The 15,264-nt window shown below is 47.6% G+C and overlaps 1 protein-coding gene across 2 annotated transcripts in view; it reads right to left on the bottom strand.

Annotated features, from left to right (window-relative positions):
• The window catches only part of LOC142580158 (electron transfer flavoprotein regulatory factor 1-like), a 55,515-nt gene that overhangs the window by 32,628 nt on the left and 7,623 nt on the right, over positions 1-15,264 (bottom strand). For both annotated transcript variants that reach the window (XM_075691019.1, XM_075691018.1), the window contains exon 2: positions 3,478-3,526. In XM_075691019.1, coding sequence (XP_075547134.1) covers positions 3,478-3,519 — 42 coding nt within the window. In that variant the 5' untranslated portion in view covers positions 3,520-3,526. The remainder of the gene's footprint in view (positions 1-3,477; positions 3,527-15,264) is intronic.

Genomic DNA, 15,264 nt, shown 5'->3' with positions numbered 1-15,264 from the left:
GAATGCACGTCTTTTACTGCCCTTAAGGACTCAAACCGCTACAGGCACATTCAAAAAAGCTCTGAAGGCCTGTCGGTACATGTATTAGTCATATCAGTGCTCGGACTGTGACAGTAGATACCGGGTGCATGCATGTATATTTAAGGAATACAGTTAACGACTGAATTTTCGGACGCCCAAATTTTCAGACATACCTGATATTTCGGACATCTTCGCGGCACCGCCACGAGCCCCATAGAATCAATGTATAAGGACATCTGAAGTTTTGGACGCTCGAACCCCCTGCCATCCAATTTTCCAGACTTTTTGACGCGACGGAAGGTCCTTTGGCTCCTCGCGCAGCGCCCTTGCGCAGGAAATCGACTTGCAGCCGAAGCATATCACCGCTTTGAACCACAACTAGCCAAATCTAGCCATCACACACCGATTTGGTCTGGCCACGCTGGCTCTGTTCATCGCCGCACTTCCGCTTCCGCCTCCGGCGGAGTTTTCGGAGCGGTGCCATTTCATTTGTTTGCGTAGGCCACGTTTTGGCTAGCATGGTGTGTAGTTGTGCTGTTGTGTCAAGTGTGCTCTGCGACGCTAGACCTAGGTGCTTCGACGCTTGTCTGCGAACTCCACTGTTCGCAGCTTGAGGATTTCGCTTGCCTTCGATGGCCCCCACTCCGTCTTCGTCGTCCTCGCTGATGGCATCGAAGCGCGGAAAGCAGTACCGTCGGTTAACGATGGAGAAGAAAGCCGCCATTATTAAGCAAGTCGTGGGCGGCCCATCGCAGGCTGACATGAGCAAGGAGTTCGGCATGGGGCAAAGAGTCAGGTTGTGGGGGATTCAGAAGACTCCGATGTTGAAAATGAGGAGCCAATGCCTGCGCCGCCTACAAGCGCCGAGTTGACGCGAGCACTTTCGACTCTTTCATCGGTGCACAGTGCTGACATGACCCTTGCTCAGATCGAGGTGAATATGATCGCATGCAACCAGAATGCCGTCCAAACAACAATCAACAAGTTCTTCAAGCCACTGCAGCAATAAAACCGGCAGTCGGCTGCATACAGAGTTTTTGAATGCATTTTTTTATAGCCACTCCACTGATGCTTTGGCAGGGTTTCGTCGGAAACGTGGTACTTCGCCCTTCACCTCTAGATCCGAGAAAAAAAGAAAAAGAAAGTGCGTTTTTTGCATGCATTCAATTTTTCGGACTGCCTGAATTTTCGGACGTTTTTACGTTCCCTAGAGGGTCCGAAAAATCGGTCGTTGACTGTACATACTGTGTCCCGTGGCAATAGCCCCTTCACACGCTTGTTATGCTTCACTGCAATACATTTGCGTATGCTTTACGAAGAAACATTTCTGTGCAGAGGCGAAGCTGACTTTCGGGAACCGGCATTATGCAACGCACCGTTTTTTCCGAGCTTCGAAGCCCATCGTGAGGACCAGAAATGCAGAGTCAGTGCCATTGCCGACAGCGGCAAATTCTTTCAATGAAAAACACTGCACCCAACAGAAAGAAGCTTAATAGCGAACGTTGAAGCAGCTAAGCCTAGTGTTGCCGCAGAATCTGTGTGCGAAAGCGCTGGTTCGAGGCGGCGTGGTAATCAAAACGGCCGCGGTGGTAGCTTTGATTAATGCCGTTTCGGACTGGCGGTCCTGGCAAAAAATTCAGGAAAATCGAACGGCAAAGGGTTCTTGTGTCCGAAATTTCAGACCTTCTGATACATTGACTCTATGGGGTATGTGGTGGTACTGCGAAGCCGTCTGAAAAGTCGGTTGTTCACTGTACACTGGCAAGTCAGTCCTCCAGCCGACGATGGGGCGTCAAAGACGATTCATTACGATTCCTGTCTGTTACTCGAGCCAGCATTAACGCGACTTTCGTTCCCTTTTAGTAAAATTACAGCTAATTTTCCCTGATAGAAGCACAAATTCCCTGAGTTTTCCCCGAGTTTTTCAAGACTACTTCATATCCCTGAGAATTCCCAGTTTTACTGGTTGGTAGACACCCTGCAGTCAAGCTGGTGCCAGGCAAAACCAACCCACACCACATAGCGCGGCTAGAATAGAACACGTGAGCACGAGCGGACACTCTAGCACTGTTGCACGCCTAGCAAATGTTACACTATACTGGCTATACACACATACACGCTATATTTTAACAAAACAAGCACAATAAAGACGTGAACAAGCAAAGAAATGATAGAAAGCGTAAGAGCTGGGCGAGTTGGTGTGCTTTCATCTTCTTTGCTCGTCCATGTCTTTTTCACGCTTGTTTTTTGTTAAGATGGGGCCACACCAACTTGCCTAGCTCTCAGTTATGATGAAATACACACTACAGTTAGGCAGTACAGTTGCATGTAGCAGCGTCTGTTCGCTGCACAGCATAGATACCGAGGCTGGCGTGTGATGTCATGACGAGCCTGCTCACTGTGGCTCACTGAAGACAACCATGTGCTCTGACTGGCTCTCTTTGAGTCCGCATGGAAAATGATGGCAACACAAAAAGGGAGGAACACAGGACAAGTGCTGCAGCCTTTGTGGGTGACGTGGCTTTAAGCACATGGTGAGGTGTCCCGAGCGCCAGCATCTGATTGGTAAAGGTCGTCTGCTTCCTGAGTTGCACACCTTCAAGGTGTGTAGGCATCATGGTCCAGCAACATGCATCGCTTAGCCGATGTGCACAGTGCTGACATACTCACACAAGTGAACCCAAACATGTTTCTTTCGACACTCGGACATTATGAGATTGCTGCAGAGATAAGTGAGAAAGAAAATGTGCTACCCATGTCACTCAGCGTGAGAAAATCCAGACATAGTACACTGTAGCACAGCAAAGGCATGAGACACCATGAACCTAATTGCAAGTTGTGTTTGGCGCATCGTAGGCCCCTTATACAAAAATGGCATCTACATGAACATCCAAATCAAACTTGAACTGCGTGCCACAGTGACATTCAGTACTCTGAGCATTGTGGGCACCATTCCACTCCACCGTAGCCTTTGCAGTGCAAGGCATTGAAGAAGGACAGGGAGCACTGTGAAGGGGATCAAAGACTATCTTTTACTGCCAAAAGCACTACTTCTGCTGAATGCACTTTCTGCTGCAAAGTATTTATGAAGAGAGTATTTTAACATCAAATGCATTTCTCAGCTTCGATGAAGTGTTTTGGTTAGTTATGGTCATGTGACAGTACTTTCACTCAAGGCATTCTCCCTTATTTCGCAAACAGCAATCACAGTGCTATGAAACAGGGCGTGACATTTGCCTTCACATCTGCCAGCTACTTGTGAGGGAGGTCGCAAAATGAGAAGCTACATTAACCTCAAACATTGTTGGTGACCCAGAATGGCTGTCATGCCACTGTTCAAGCTACATTGTCAACAAATGCTTCCTCTTTCAATCGCAAGGCTCACGTAAAGCCTAATATTCGTGCTCAGTGGTGATGAATTATGCAACGAAAATTCAGTACAACATATGCACTCACATTTTTGTACAGCTGAACGACTTGGCCTCGCAGGGATGTCATGGTGATTCTGCATGAGAAAGGTGAATGTCAACACTGGGTCTGCACTGCATCAGTGCAGCTTCATGTCACCACAGGCCTTGCATACAAAAACTGCCCAAGTTGAAGCTAAAGTGACAACAGTTATTACATGTCAAGCACATGATACGAGTGTTAAAGCATCAAGATCAACGTAGTGTTTTGTAGCTTATGCGATGCTAATTGCACGAGTTTCACAAAATCCTATTCACAAAATACTAATGCTGTGGAGTTATAAGTGTGATGCCTCAATTACCTAGTTTCAAGACTTAATAAATTTCTCGAGTTCAAATGCGACAGATTTCATTCATTTTGTAGGAAAAGAGCGCAACAGAGGCAGATTTAGGGGTTCAAAAAAGGCAGTTTCAGTGGCTCTGCCTAATGACAGTAGTGGCCAAAGCTTCCTCTTGAGAAGTTTTCAAAAGATTTTATTAAAGCATTCATATTTTTCAAAACTCAGTGTCCAGTGCAATGCAGGATTATGGGCTATGTCATGCTGGATGCTGGGGTGCTGGACTGGCACAACATACTGGGAGGCACTGCTGGGTACTAGTGCAAAAAGCAGCTCTAGAGAAACACAGTGCCTACCTATCCCATATTATATATATATTTTTTTAAGAAAGCAACAGAGAGCATCAGTGCAATTAAAAAAGAAGAAAAAATGTCAAAATAAACCCTAAACCAGCCAGGATTTGATCCTCTGACCTACAGATCCGAAGCCCAGTACTTTACCAGTATGCCACGTGGGAAGATGCTATGATTTGAGTAATTTACTAGGTCAACATCCAGATGCTGTTTCAATTGGTGCTGGCATGTTACATGGAAGATGCACTTTCTTCCTGCAACTAAACCGAAAAGAAAAAAAAACTCTGCAGCATCTGAAGGTTAGAATGCCATTATGAAACATCGTTCCAGCGCACAAGTGAACACGGACGAGAAGGACAACATGAACGCTGGAATTCAACTAAATTTTATTCACGAAAAACAGGTCTTTATGTACTCAGGGGGAGAGGGGGGGGGGCACTGCTAGTGCACCGGACCCCCCAAGAATACTTTCTTGGTCCAGGCAATAATCATCAGAGGCGTCGAAACCAAACAAAAAAATGAGAAGAATAAGAATATAAAAAGAATAAAAACAAAAAGTGAAAAAGGTGAAAAACCTTTCTTTTTTCACATCACTAAAGTACAATCTTGCTCATCTCCTGCCCTACCTAGCTGATTCGACACACACGTTTGCCCTGAGAAAATCAAGTTCTTTTTTCCCGAGCACAACAGAAGGAGCACTGACGCAGTAATCATTTTCAATAGAGATACAAAAGGCTTGAAAAAATTCTTGGTTTTCAAAGCTTCAAAAAATTCTTGGTTTTCCTGAGTGCTAAATTTGCACAACACACATGTTCGTTTGAAAAACACCTTGCATGCTGGCTTGCGCAAGCAACGGCGAGTGTGGTCCGCTAAATGACCAGCGCCACTTAGTGCGGTAGCATTCCTGCGATGCCTTAGCAGGCGTTCATACAGACAGCGCCCAGTTTGGCCAATATAGCATTTCCCACAGGCGAGGGGAATACTATACACAACACTAACGTCACATTCAACAAGGGCTTTGGTGTGCTTTATTTTGCAGGCTGGCTTTTTGGATTCGTTCACTAGGCGGCACATTCGTCCCAGCTTTTCTGGTGCTGAAAACACAACACACACCCCGCACCTGTCGCCAACCTTCTTGAGGCGGTGAGAAACTTGGTGCCAATAGGGCACTACGACAGGGCGCTGAAGCGGGCATGCGTCTTTTTTGAGCGTGCGCCTCCCACCAGATTTTACCTCGCGAATCTGGCTCTCTACCACCAAGGCCACGATTTCTCCGTGACACCCAGCCTTCTCCGAATGCCTTAGCTGGGCGTCAATGCTCTTACGAACTTAATGTTCGCAAGACCTCTCTAGAACAGAGTGGATGCAGTTTTTTTACTATTGCTCTTTTTACGAGCTTGGAGTGGCCGATTGCTAATTAAGAATTTGTTTTTTCGAACGTGGTTTGTACTGCCAGCACACGCGCGCTTCGTGAAAAATAAGACACACATCGAGGAACCATCTTGCAGCAGTTCGGGCGTGACTTTCATTCCAAAGGCATTGCTAGCAAAAATATCGAGAATGCTGATCATACTATTACCTCCATCCTGAGCATCAGTCGCATTCATTACCATGAGGTAATCGTCGACATATCTAAAAACTTTCAGCATGCCTGCGTTGTAAAGGAACGCTTGAATGCACTTGTCATTACTGGATAAGAAAATATCGCTTAAAAGTAGTGCTAGGCAAGAGCCGATGCACACTCCCTTTTTTAGGATAAAACAGCTATCATTAAAAATGATAATGGCGGATGAGAGACAAAAGGATATTAGCTCTAAAAAATTATCGTTTCATAACCCAGTCGTGTTTTGGAAGGCCACTGGTCCAATGTCTTCAATGTGACTTCTAACCGCGCGTAAAATATTTTTGGGTGGTCCGGTGCACTAGCAGCGCCCCCCCTGTGTACATAAAGCCCTGTTTTCCGTGAATAAAATTTAGTTGAAGTCCGGCATTCGTGTTGTACTTCTCGTTTGTGTTCAATTGTGCGCTGGAACAATGTTTCATAATGCCAACCACAACCAACTAGCCCAGCTGTCCATACTTAGGTTAGAATGCCGCGGTCAGAGGTGCTGTGCTGTGTTCCTCTGCCAACTACGGGGCACATTTGTTGCCGAAGTCCGCTGTGCATCTTTTGTCAAGTAGGGTCATTTTGGCTTGCAGAAGCAGCAAATCCACAAAACAGTTAACTGTTATGCACGTGGCATTACCCCCCTTCCAAAAAGCATCACCTCAATGCTTCAAATGGGAAAGAGATGAAAAATATACAAGTAACTGTAACACTGATGAAGCTTATGAAGAGGAAAGGGTCACAAAAGCAGCATGAAGGCAAGTGGAAATGAGGATGGCATCATCAACATCAGTGGTACTGCTTCATCTTGGAAACATGGACGATGCCCGTCTGCTGCACATGACAGCATCGCCGAGTCGTGTCTTCAGTAAGAACTTCACAGCTGACCTCACTGAGGTAGCACAGATCTCTGTGAGGACTGAAGTAGAGGTGCAGTAACTAGGCTTGAGGAATGGGCAAGTTGGTATTTGTGATAATATACGGTACGCGGGAGTGGAAGCATAAAGATATGAAGACAGCGCGCCGTGCGGTGGCGAAGAGGACCATCATCATCATCGACACCAATTTGGGAGCATCGGCAGTGGCGCCTCAAAAAAGCGTGGCGCGAGAGTGTGGCCCATGGCGTGAGCAGTGCGCGAGGTTCCGGTTCGACGGAAAACAGCTTCCTCGCTGGGTGTCTGGCCCGTAGGAGCTGTCGCCACCCGCGCCAATACACCACACCTGAGTCAACGCTGTCGCCCGCTGGGAGGTTACCTCGTCCCGCTCTTCCGCTGGGCACTGGTCCAGGAGGGCTGGCAGTCTTGAACCGGGGTGATCGAGCGTTCGAGTGAGCAGCCACAGGGCTACCCCGCCAGTCGTGGACGCGACCCGGTGACTACGGCCGTGGGCTCCCAAGCGCATACCCCGCCGGAGGGAAAATGGGCACGCGGAGGCTCCCGTCTATCGACTGTTGAGCAGGGCCATCTGAGCCCCGCGAGGCGGTCCGATCCGGCCGTCCTACACGGCTGTCTGAGCCGGCTGGCCAACACTGCTGTCCGACCCCGCTGGCCAACATCAGTTCCACGAGGTCTCAGACACGGCGACACACGCTTCCGCCGGAACTGTAGGCCAATCATAAACCACCGATCCATAGACATAGTGCATGTCATCTATGAGGCTTTTTGGGGAACTGTCACGTGTGTGTGCCGTTATCTGTGTTGTGTGCATCAATACAAGTCGGATATGTGTTTGTGCTTCTGCGTGCTGCTTCTCCGTTTTTCTAGAGTGATCCGGCCCCAATAACATCACAAACTGGCGAGCCTGCCCGGATTCACTCGTAAATACAGTGAAAGAGGGCAGTTTCGCTTGAGCGCAGACACACATTAGTAGACGGCACCATGGATTTAGAGAAAATCACGGCTATAGGACTTCAAATAGGATTGTCAGGCGCAGAACTTCGCAGATGGGTTGAGGCCGTACAGGCAAAACAAAGGGACGAGGGAGCTGCGGAGCGAGAAGCAACCAAGGAAGCTGCTGAATTAGCGCGCTTAGCTGATGAGAGGCAGCATGATCCTCCAGCTAAAGCTGCAGCTTCAGGAAGGAGCTCGGAATGTGCCGGTAGCGGCTTCTGAAATTTTGACTGCGCCCAGCACCTCCTCGTCATCCCTCAATCCACAGAAGCTACTTCCTTTGTTCGACAAGAAATGCGATGACTTACACGCGTATTTAAAGCGATTTGAGCATGTAGCAACAGGGCAGGACTGGCCACAAGAAAAATGGGCTCTTGCTGTGAGCATGTGTCTAACTGGTGAAGCGTTAACTGTGATTGGTCGGATGACTGCCGCTGATTCATTAGATTACCCGAAGGTAAAGAAAGCTTTGCTACAGAGGTTTCAAGTCATGGCTCAAGGCTACCAAGAGAAGTTTCGGAAAGCACGAGCAGTAGAGGGCGAAACTGGAAGACAGTTAGCAGCAAGAATTTCGGCCTATTTTGACCATTGGATTGAGAAGGCTAATGTGCCTAAAACATATGAAGGTCTACGAGATCACATGATCTCTGAACAGTTTCTGCGTTGTTGTGAGCCAAAGCTAGTAATTTTCTTGAAGGAGTGAGAGTGCAAATCCCTTGACGAACGTGCTAGCTTGACGGATCGCTTTCTTGAAGCGCAGAACTGGACAAACCTAGGGAAGGGTCCCGATAACACAAAGGATTCTGGTGGGAAAAACATTGAAGCTCCCAGGAAACTGCTACTTATGTGCACCCTCTGTCACCGGGTTGGACATTTGGCTCCTGACTGCCGTGCCCCACCTGAGCGTATGCTGAAGTGTGAGTTGTGCGACAGAACGGGACATACAGCTGAAAATTGCCAAACTCGGTACGGGGACAACAAACCAAGTTCTTTGTGTGCACTCATGGAATCTCAACCAGTTTAGCCTCGTCAAGTGAAAGCATCAAAACGTTCCGGAAAGAAGACTCGCCGATCAAGTGACAGCGACGATGAGAAACCTGGGAATGCTGTAACTTTCCCCATCGACGGGATGCCAGTGGTTGAAGGCCGGCTGCTAGGAAGAGGTGTTTGTGTATTACGAGACACCAGTTGTAATACCGCAATTGTCAGACGAGAACTCGTTCCAAAGGTGTATATGACGGGAAGAACGAGCAATGTTGTTCTTCTGGACGGCTCAACAAGCTACTTGCCTGAAGCTGTCGTGCAAGTGAACACGCCGTATTTTACAGGCAAGTTAACAGTGGCTTGTATGAACAAGCCCCTCTACAACCTTGTTCTGGGAAATCTTCCAGGCGCTAGAGGACCATCTGATCCAGACTCTGACTGGAAACACCCTACTGCTCCCAACGCGGAGTCGTCGTCGACAGAAAGGAAGCTGACTAAGGCACCTAGGAAGCCTCAGCATGTATCGAGCATGGCTGAAGCCAAAACTGAAGAACAAGCCAAGATTCGTCCCTTGTGCATTCTGACAATCGTCTTACGTGATGTGACAAAAGGATGACTCATTGAAGAACAGCGGAAAGACCCCACGCTGAAACATAGTTTTGCCAAAGTAAGCAAGTCGTTTAACTCGGGAAAGGGTCACAGCTACGAATTCGTCGAAGAAAAAGGATTGTTGCATTGCCTTTGCCAGCTGGCCACTGGCAGAACCTTTAAGCAGGTGGTCATACCAAAAACATTTAGACATGGCGTATTAGAAGTGGCACATGAAAACATCATGGCAGGACATAAAGGTATAAGGAGAACAACCGATCGTGTCCTACAAGAATTTTATTGGCCAGGTGTTCACAGGACGTAGAACGCTTCGTGAAGTCGTGCAACAAGTGCCGAAAGACAACTGCTAAAGGGAAAGTACAGGCCGCTCCACTTCCTCGTCAGTGGGTGCTTGTGTGTGCCTGCAAGAATACGACAAGTTCGTTCGGTCCTGAAGTTTTAGAAGTGCCGACACAAGACCCTCCGAAGTCGAGAAAGCGCCGGGGACCAGGCCAGCGGAAACAAGCCCACAGAGGAGCACACCAAGCTCGTCAGCAACGAAGTGTAGCGTTGGAGTCTCCTTTTGACAGGAGTATCATATTACTGTTCACTACATAAAATGTAGTGGCAATTTCGGAGCTTACTACTCGAGTCGCGCATAATGACATGTTCTTATACCAAAATGCAATTGGACAATGCGACCACTCAAGTTTTTAGTATTTAGTTGAAACCGTACAGACTTGTGTGTTGGTACTTTAACTGGGCGCAACGCCCTGTGAACAATGTGTCGTGTGCTCATATGAACAATCGCACAAATGTACATGACAATTTTCCTTTTTCCTTTCTTTTCATCCCACGTCCTTGTGTTAGAATAGTTGTGAACAACTTTCTCGAAAAGGGGGGTATTGTGATAATCTACGGTACGCGGGAGTGGAAGCATAAAGATATGAAGACAGTGCCCGTCTGAAGACGATGCCTGTCTGCTGCACGTGACAGGATCGCCGAGTCGTGTCTTCAGTAAGAACTTCACAGCTGACCTCACTGAGGTAGCACAGATCTCTGTGAGGACTGAAGTAGAGGTGCAGTAACTAGGGTTGAGGAATGGGCGAGTTGGTATTTGTGATAATATACGGTACGCGGGAGTGGAAGCATAAAGATATGAAGACAGTGCGCCGTGCAGTGGCGCACCGTCTCATCACTGGCGCATCATCACCATCAACACCAATTTGGGAGCATCGGCAGTCGCGCCTCAAAAAAGCGTGGCGCGAGAGTGTGGCCCGTGGCGTGAGCAGTGCGCGAGGTTCGGGTTCGACGGAAAACGGCTTCCTCGCTGGGCGTCTGGCACATAGGAGCTATCGCCGCCCGCGCCAATGCACCACACCCGAGTCAACGCTGTCGCCCGCTGGGAGGTTACCTCGCCCCGCTCTTCCGCTGGGCACTGGTCCAGGAGGGCTGGCGGTCCTGAACCGGGGTGATCGAGCGTTCAGGTGAACGGCCACAGGGCTACCCCGCCAGCTGTGGACGCGACTCTGTGACTGCGGCCGTGGGATCCCGAGCGCAAACCCCGCCGGAAGGAAACCGGGCACGCGGAGGCTCCAGTATATCGACTGTTGCGCGGGGCCACCTGAGCTCCGCGAGGCGGTTCGACCCTGCTGTCCAACCCTGCTGTCCGACCCGGCTGTTCGACCCAGCTGTCCAACCTGGCCATCCGACACTGCTGTCCGACCCCGCTGGCCGACATCGGTTCCACGAGGTCTCCGACACGGCGACACGCGTTTCCGCCTGAACTGTAGGTCGATTATAATCCACCGATCCATAGATATAGTGCATGTCATCTATGAGGCATTTTGGGGAACTGTCACGTGTGTGCCGTTATCTGTGTTGTGTGCGTCAATACAAGTCTGATATGTGTTTATGCTTCCGCGTGCTGCTTCTCCCTTTTTCTGGAGTGATCTGGCCCCAATAACATCACAGTATTTACATTCTAAAACTGGTACAGCGCAACATAGAAAGGAAGAAACAACTCAGGCCAGCCAGATTAAAGAACAGAGCGCTGTCGCAGTAACTTTTTCAGCTGACCGTGTTAGCAAATGGGGGCCCATGCACAAACTTGATCACTTGGCTGGTAGATAACCTCCCGATGGCAAGCATTACACCTCAGGAAGTCTATGTAATGTTGATTCTGAATTCGCCCACGTGCAAGCTTGTGAGCGGCATCTGCAAGGTGGATAAATTCATCCACGTCAATGGTAATGTTGTATTGGTCAGGTAGGTGCATGGTGATCATCTCATGGCCGTGGAGCAACTGGGAAGGAGTGAACCCAGTAGTATCTTGAACAGTAGTGTTGTATGTGAATATAAACAGGTTCCCAGTTCCTGTGGTCGCTGTCAACATGTATGAAAAGCATGTCAGCGACTGTCTTGTTTAAAGGCCAATCGTAACAAAATTTCACTTGGGTAAATTGCCTATAATTAAAATGCTCAGTGTATACTATCAATGTAATCTTGGCAAAGTCACGGAGCTTGCAATTGGCCAATTTTATCATTAGCACCTCTACTTCAGTCTTTACAGAGATCTGTGCTACCTCAGTGAGGTCAGCTGTGAAGTTCTTACTGAAGACACGACTCGGCGATCCTGCCATGTGCAGCAGACGGGCATCGTCCATGTTTCCAAGATGAAACAGTACCACTGATGTTGACGATGCCATCCTCATTTCCACTCGCCTTCATGCTGCTTTTGTGACCCTTTCCTCTTCATAAGCTTCATCAGTGTTACAGTTACTTGTATATTTTTCATCTCTTTCCCATTTGAAGCATTGAAGTGATGCTTTTTGGAAGCCTTTAAATAGTGCTTAACCAGACGATGCGATCACCTGGCGGCAAAACAGTATTGATGCGGAAATGGCAAACAATGGAAAATCGTACACGACTACTCATCTCTCAGTGGCGCTTAGGCAGCCTAGGTGCCCAGGCGCGTTGCTTGCTCAACATGCGCAAGTTGATGGCTGTCTCCCTTGGCGAACTGGTGTTGCAAGAATGTTGATGAGTTGCATGGTGGTTGGGTGCTCAAACACATACTCAAACACAAGCAATGGCTGTGCAGTATGTGACGCTGGGTAGAGGAAGGCTGAACACATCTTTCCTGTCCCAGCTTTCAGAGTGCAAGTCTGCACGGCAGTGCAGCAAGCAGGCATGACAGGGAATAGCCAACACACACGCAGCCTGTAAACTGCAGTTGATGAAGCTGCACAAGCTGCATTTCAACAGCACAGTCGGAAACGCTTTCTCGGAATTACTATAATTACTACAGTTGAACCCACTTATAACAATATTCAAGTGCCACGAAAATTCTGCTGTTATAACCGATAATTGTGATAACCAGGTTGCATGAAAAAAAATCGAAGTGGGGGATGGCTTAGCTGTTCTCGGGGTCAACTGAGCTTAGCTTAGCTGACTCAGCTTAGCTGTTCTCAAGCAGGGTCTCAATGCTAGAACGCATTAAGACCCTGCTTGTTGAATGGAGACAACCAGATAAAGAAAACCAGCTTGACTCTGAAAATACTTCGCATTAAAAGAACATTAAGGGCGCGGAATGGCGTTAACACAACGCACAAAGCAGCTAGCAAAGTATGCTAACTCTGTGGCTAGCAGATAAGTGGGGCCTGTCCGCTGATACACGGGAACAAGCAAGGGAAGAAGACAATGTAGCTGCTGGTTCTCTACACTCTCCATAGTACGTCACTACCAGCAACTGGTAATGGCGGCACTTTTTTTCATCAATACTTCTTTTTGGGTGAGTTGGTTCATCTTAAAGCATGGGTAACAGCGCACGTTAGTTATTTGTGCATATTAGCAAGTGTACAGATTGTGTGGCGCGGTTGTAAGAGACAACACTTTTAGAAAACAGCAGTGACAAGACCGTTCACATCAATTTAGAAGCCTACATTAGAAAATATGGTAGCAAGCGCTTTAGCACCTCTTCGCTTGCTCTCTTTGGTGCTGAATCTGATCTTCTGAATGCAGGTATCATGGGGTTCAGATTGCAAAGAAAAAGAAAAAAATAATTGTTTGCATTTTGTTACACTTGGTTGGGTGTATTGCACTTGCATTGTTGGCACACTATCACCATTCACATGTTTTTCCCCTTCATTTCCCTTGCTTCACTCTGGCATATATAACATGTGCTATCCTTGGAAATAAAACAAGTTAGTCAGCACTTATGTGTACGTATCTCCCTTCTTGTGGCCGTGTGTTTGCTGTTACCCACGTTTTTTTTTTTTTCAGTTTAGGTATGAAAAACCTATTTTTGCGAGCATTTTGTGAAGTGCCTGATCGCATTTCAAGCGTAAAAATTTCCACAGAGGCTACTGTACATCTAAATTATTCGAAACTGGGCTTTTTACATGGTCCAGAATTTCGTTGCAGTTGGCCTTTCAACTTTTCCATAAGGCCATTGGTCTGAGGATGCAAGTGGTGGCTCGGTAATGATCAGTTCCACTAAGCGTCGCACCATCTTGCGTCATCTGTGCTCTGAAAGCCGTACCACGATCTGTTACGGCTACTACTGGTACACCATGCTGTAGGACAGTGTTGTGGATCAAAAAGTGCACAACATCACTGGCAGTGGCTCACTGAATGGCTCCAGTTTCACAGTATCACATCAGATAATCAGTTGCAACTATGGTCAAGCAGTTGCTAGCAAATGACTTAGCGAAGGGCCTGAGCAAGTCCATGCCAATTTGTTGAAATGATTTGTGTTAGCAGTATGAAGAGGCTTCAGGAAACTAGCTGGGTGCTGATGTGGAGCCTTCCGGCGCTGGCAGACGTGGAAAGTTTTCATTTAATGTTCGACTTCCTGGGCGAGCTTAGGCGAGTAGTAGCGTTGACCAATTTGGGCCAAGGTATGTGCTAATCCCAAACGGCCATTGTGACAGGCGGAAAGAATATCAGCATGTAGCGCGGACGGAACAACAAGGAGATGTCCAGTCACTGATGGCTAGAAGTTCTTTTTGTACAACACATTGCTGCAGAGACAGAACGAAGATGGTAAACATGGTAATGTCTGTGGAGCAAGTGAACTTCGGCCTTCAAAATAGTCAATAAGGTGCCCGAGTTCTAAACCATCCCGCTGTTGCCTAGCCAATTGAGATATATTGACTGCGCAAAGGAAGCTACCGTTGTCATCCGTATCACTTGACGCCGTTGCAAGTGGAGCGCGCGAAAAACAGTCAGCATGAGTTTGTCTCTGGCCAAACTTGTAGATGACTGTTACGTCAAATTCTTGCACGATGAAGGTTCCACCTGACGAGGCGCCTTGAAGGGTCATTTAGATTGACTAGTCAACAAAGGGCATGATGGTCGATAACCACTCTGAACAGCCGGCCATATGAATATGGATATCATATTCATATGATATCCATATCAAACAAATAGGATATCCTCCTTTGTTAAACGAGTCAGGAATTCTGCGATTTTGGAAAAATTCTCCACAAAGCGTTTGTAGTATTACATGCAGGGGCCCAAGAAGTAGTGCAGGTCACGTTTGTTGGCTGGCGATGGAAATGAAGCAACAGCCATACTCTTTTCAGGGTCTGGCTGAACAACATCATGATTAACAATGTGACCAAGGAAGTTTAGCTCCTGATAACCAAAATGACATTTCCCAGGTTTTAATGATAGGCTTTCAGAGCAAATTGCAAGGAACACAGACTGAAGTCGCTGCAAGTGTTGCTCAAATGTCAGAGAAAAAAAAAACGACATTGTCTAAATAGACGAATCATGATTCCCACTTAAAACCTGACAGCACGGTGTCCATCATCCCTTGGAAGGTCGTGAGAGTTCAGCACAGTCCTTAATCATCTGCACCGGGAAGAGGGCTGACACCTTTTTTCGCCACCTTGTTGTGGTAATCCCCACAAAAACTAAAAGTGCCGTCCTTTTTCACAAGTACAACTAAGGACGGCCACAGGCTGGTTGAGGGTTGAATAATGTCATTGTCGAGCATTCGCTTCCCTTAACAATGAATCGTCTCTTGCTCCTTTTGTGACATTAGGTAGGCGTGCTTACACACAGGCTGTT

The sequence above is a fragment of the Dermacentor variabilis genome, chromosome 4 (genome assembly GCF_050947875.1).
Source record: "Dermacentor variabilis isolate Ectoservices chromosome 4, ASM5094787v1, whole genome shotgun sequence".
Taxonomy (NCBI): Eukaryota; Metazoa; Arthropoda; class Arachnida; order Ixodida; family Ixodidae; genus Dermacentor; species Dermacentor variabilis.
The sequence above is the reverse complement of the archived record's forward strand: the minus strand, read 5'-3'. Positions and strand labels throughout refer to the sequence as shown.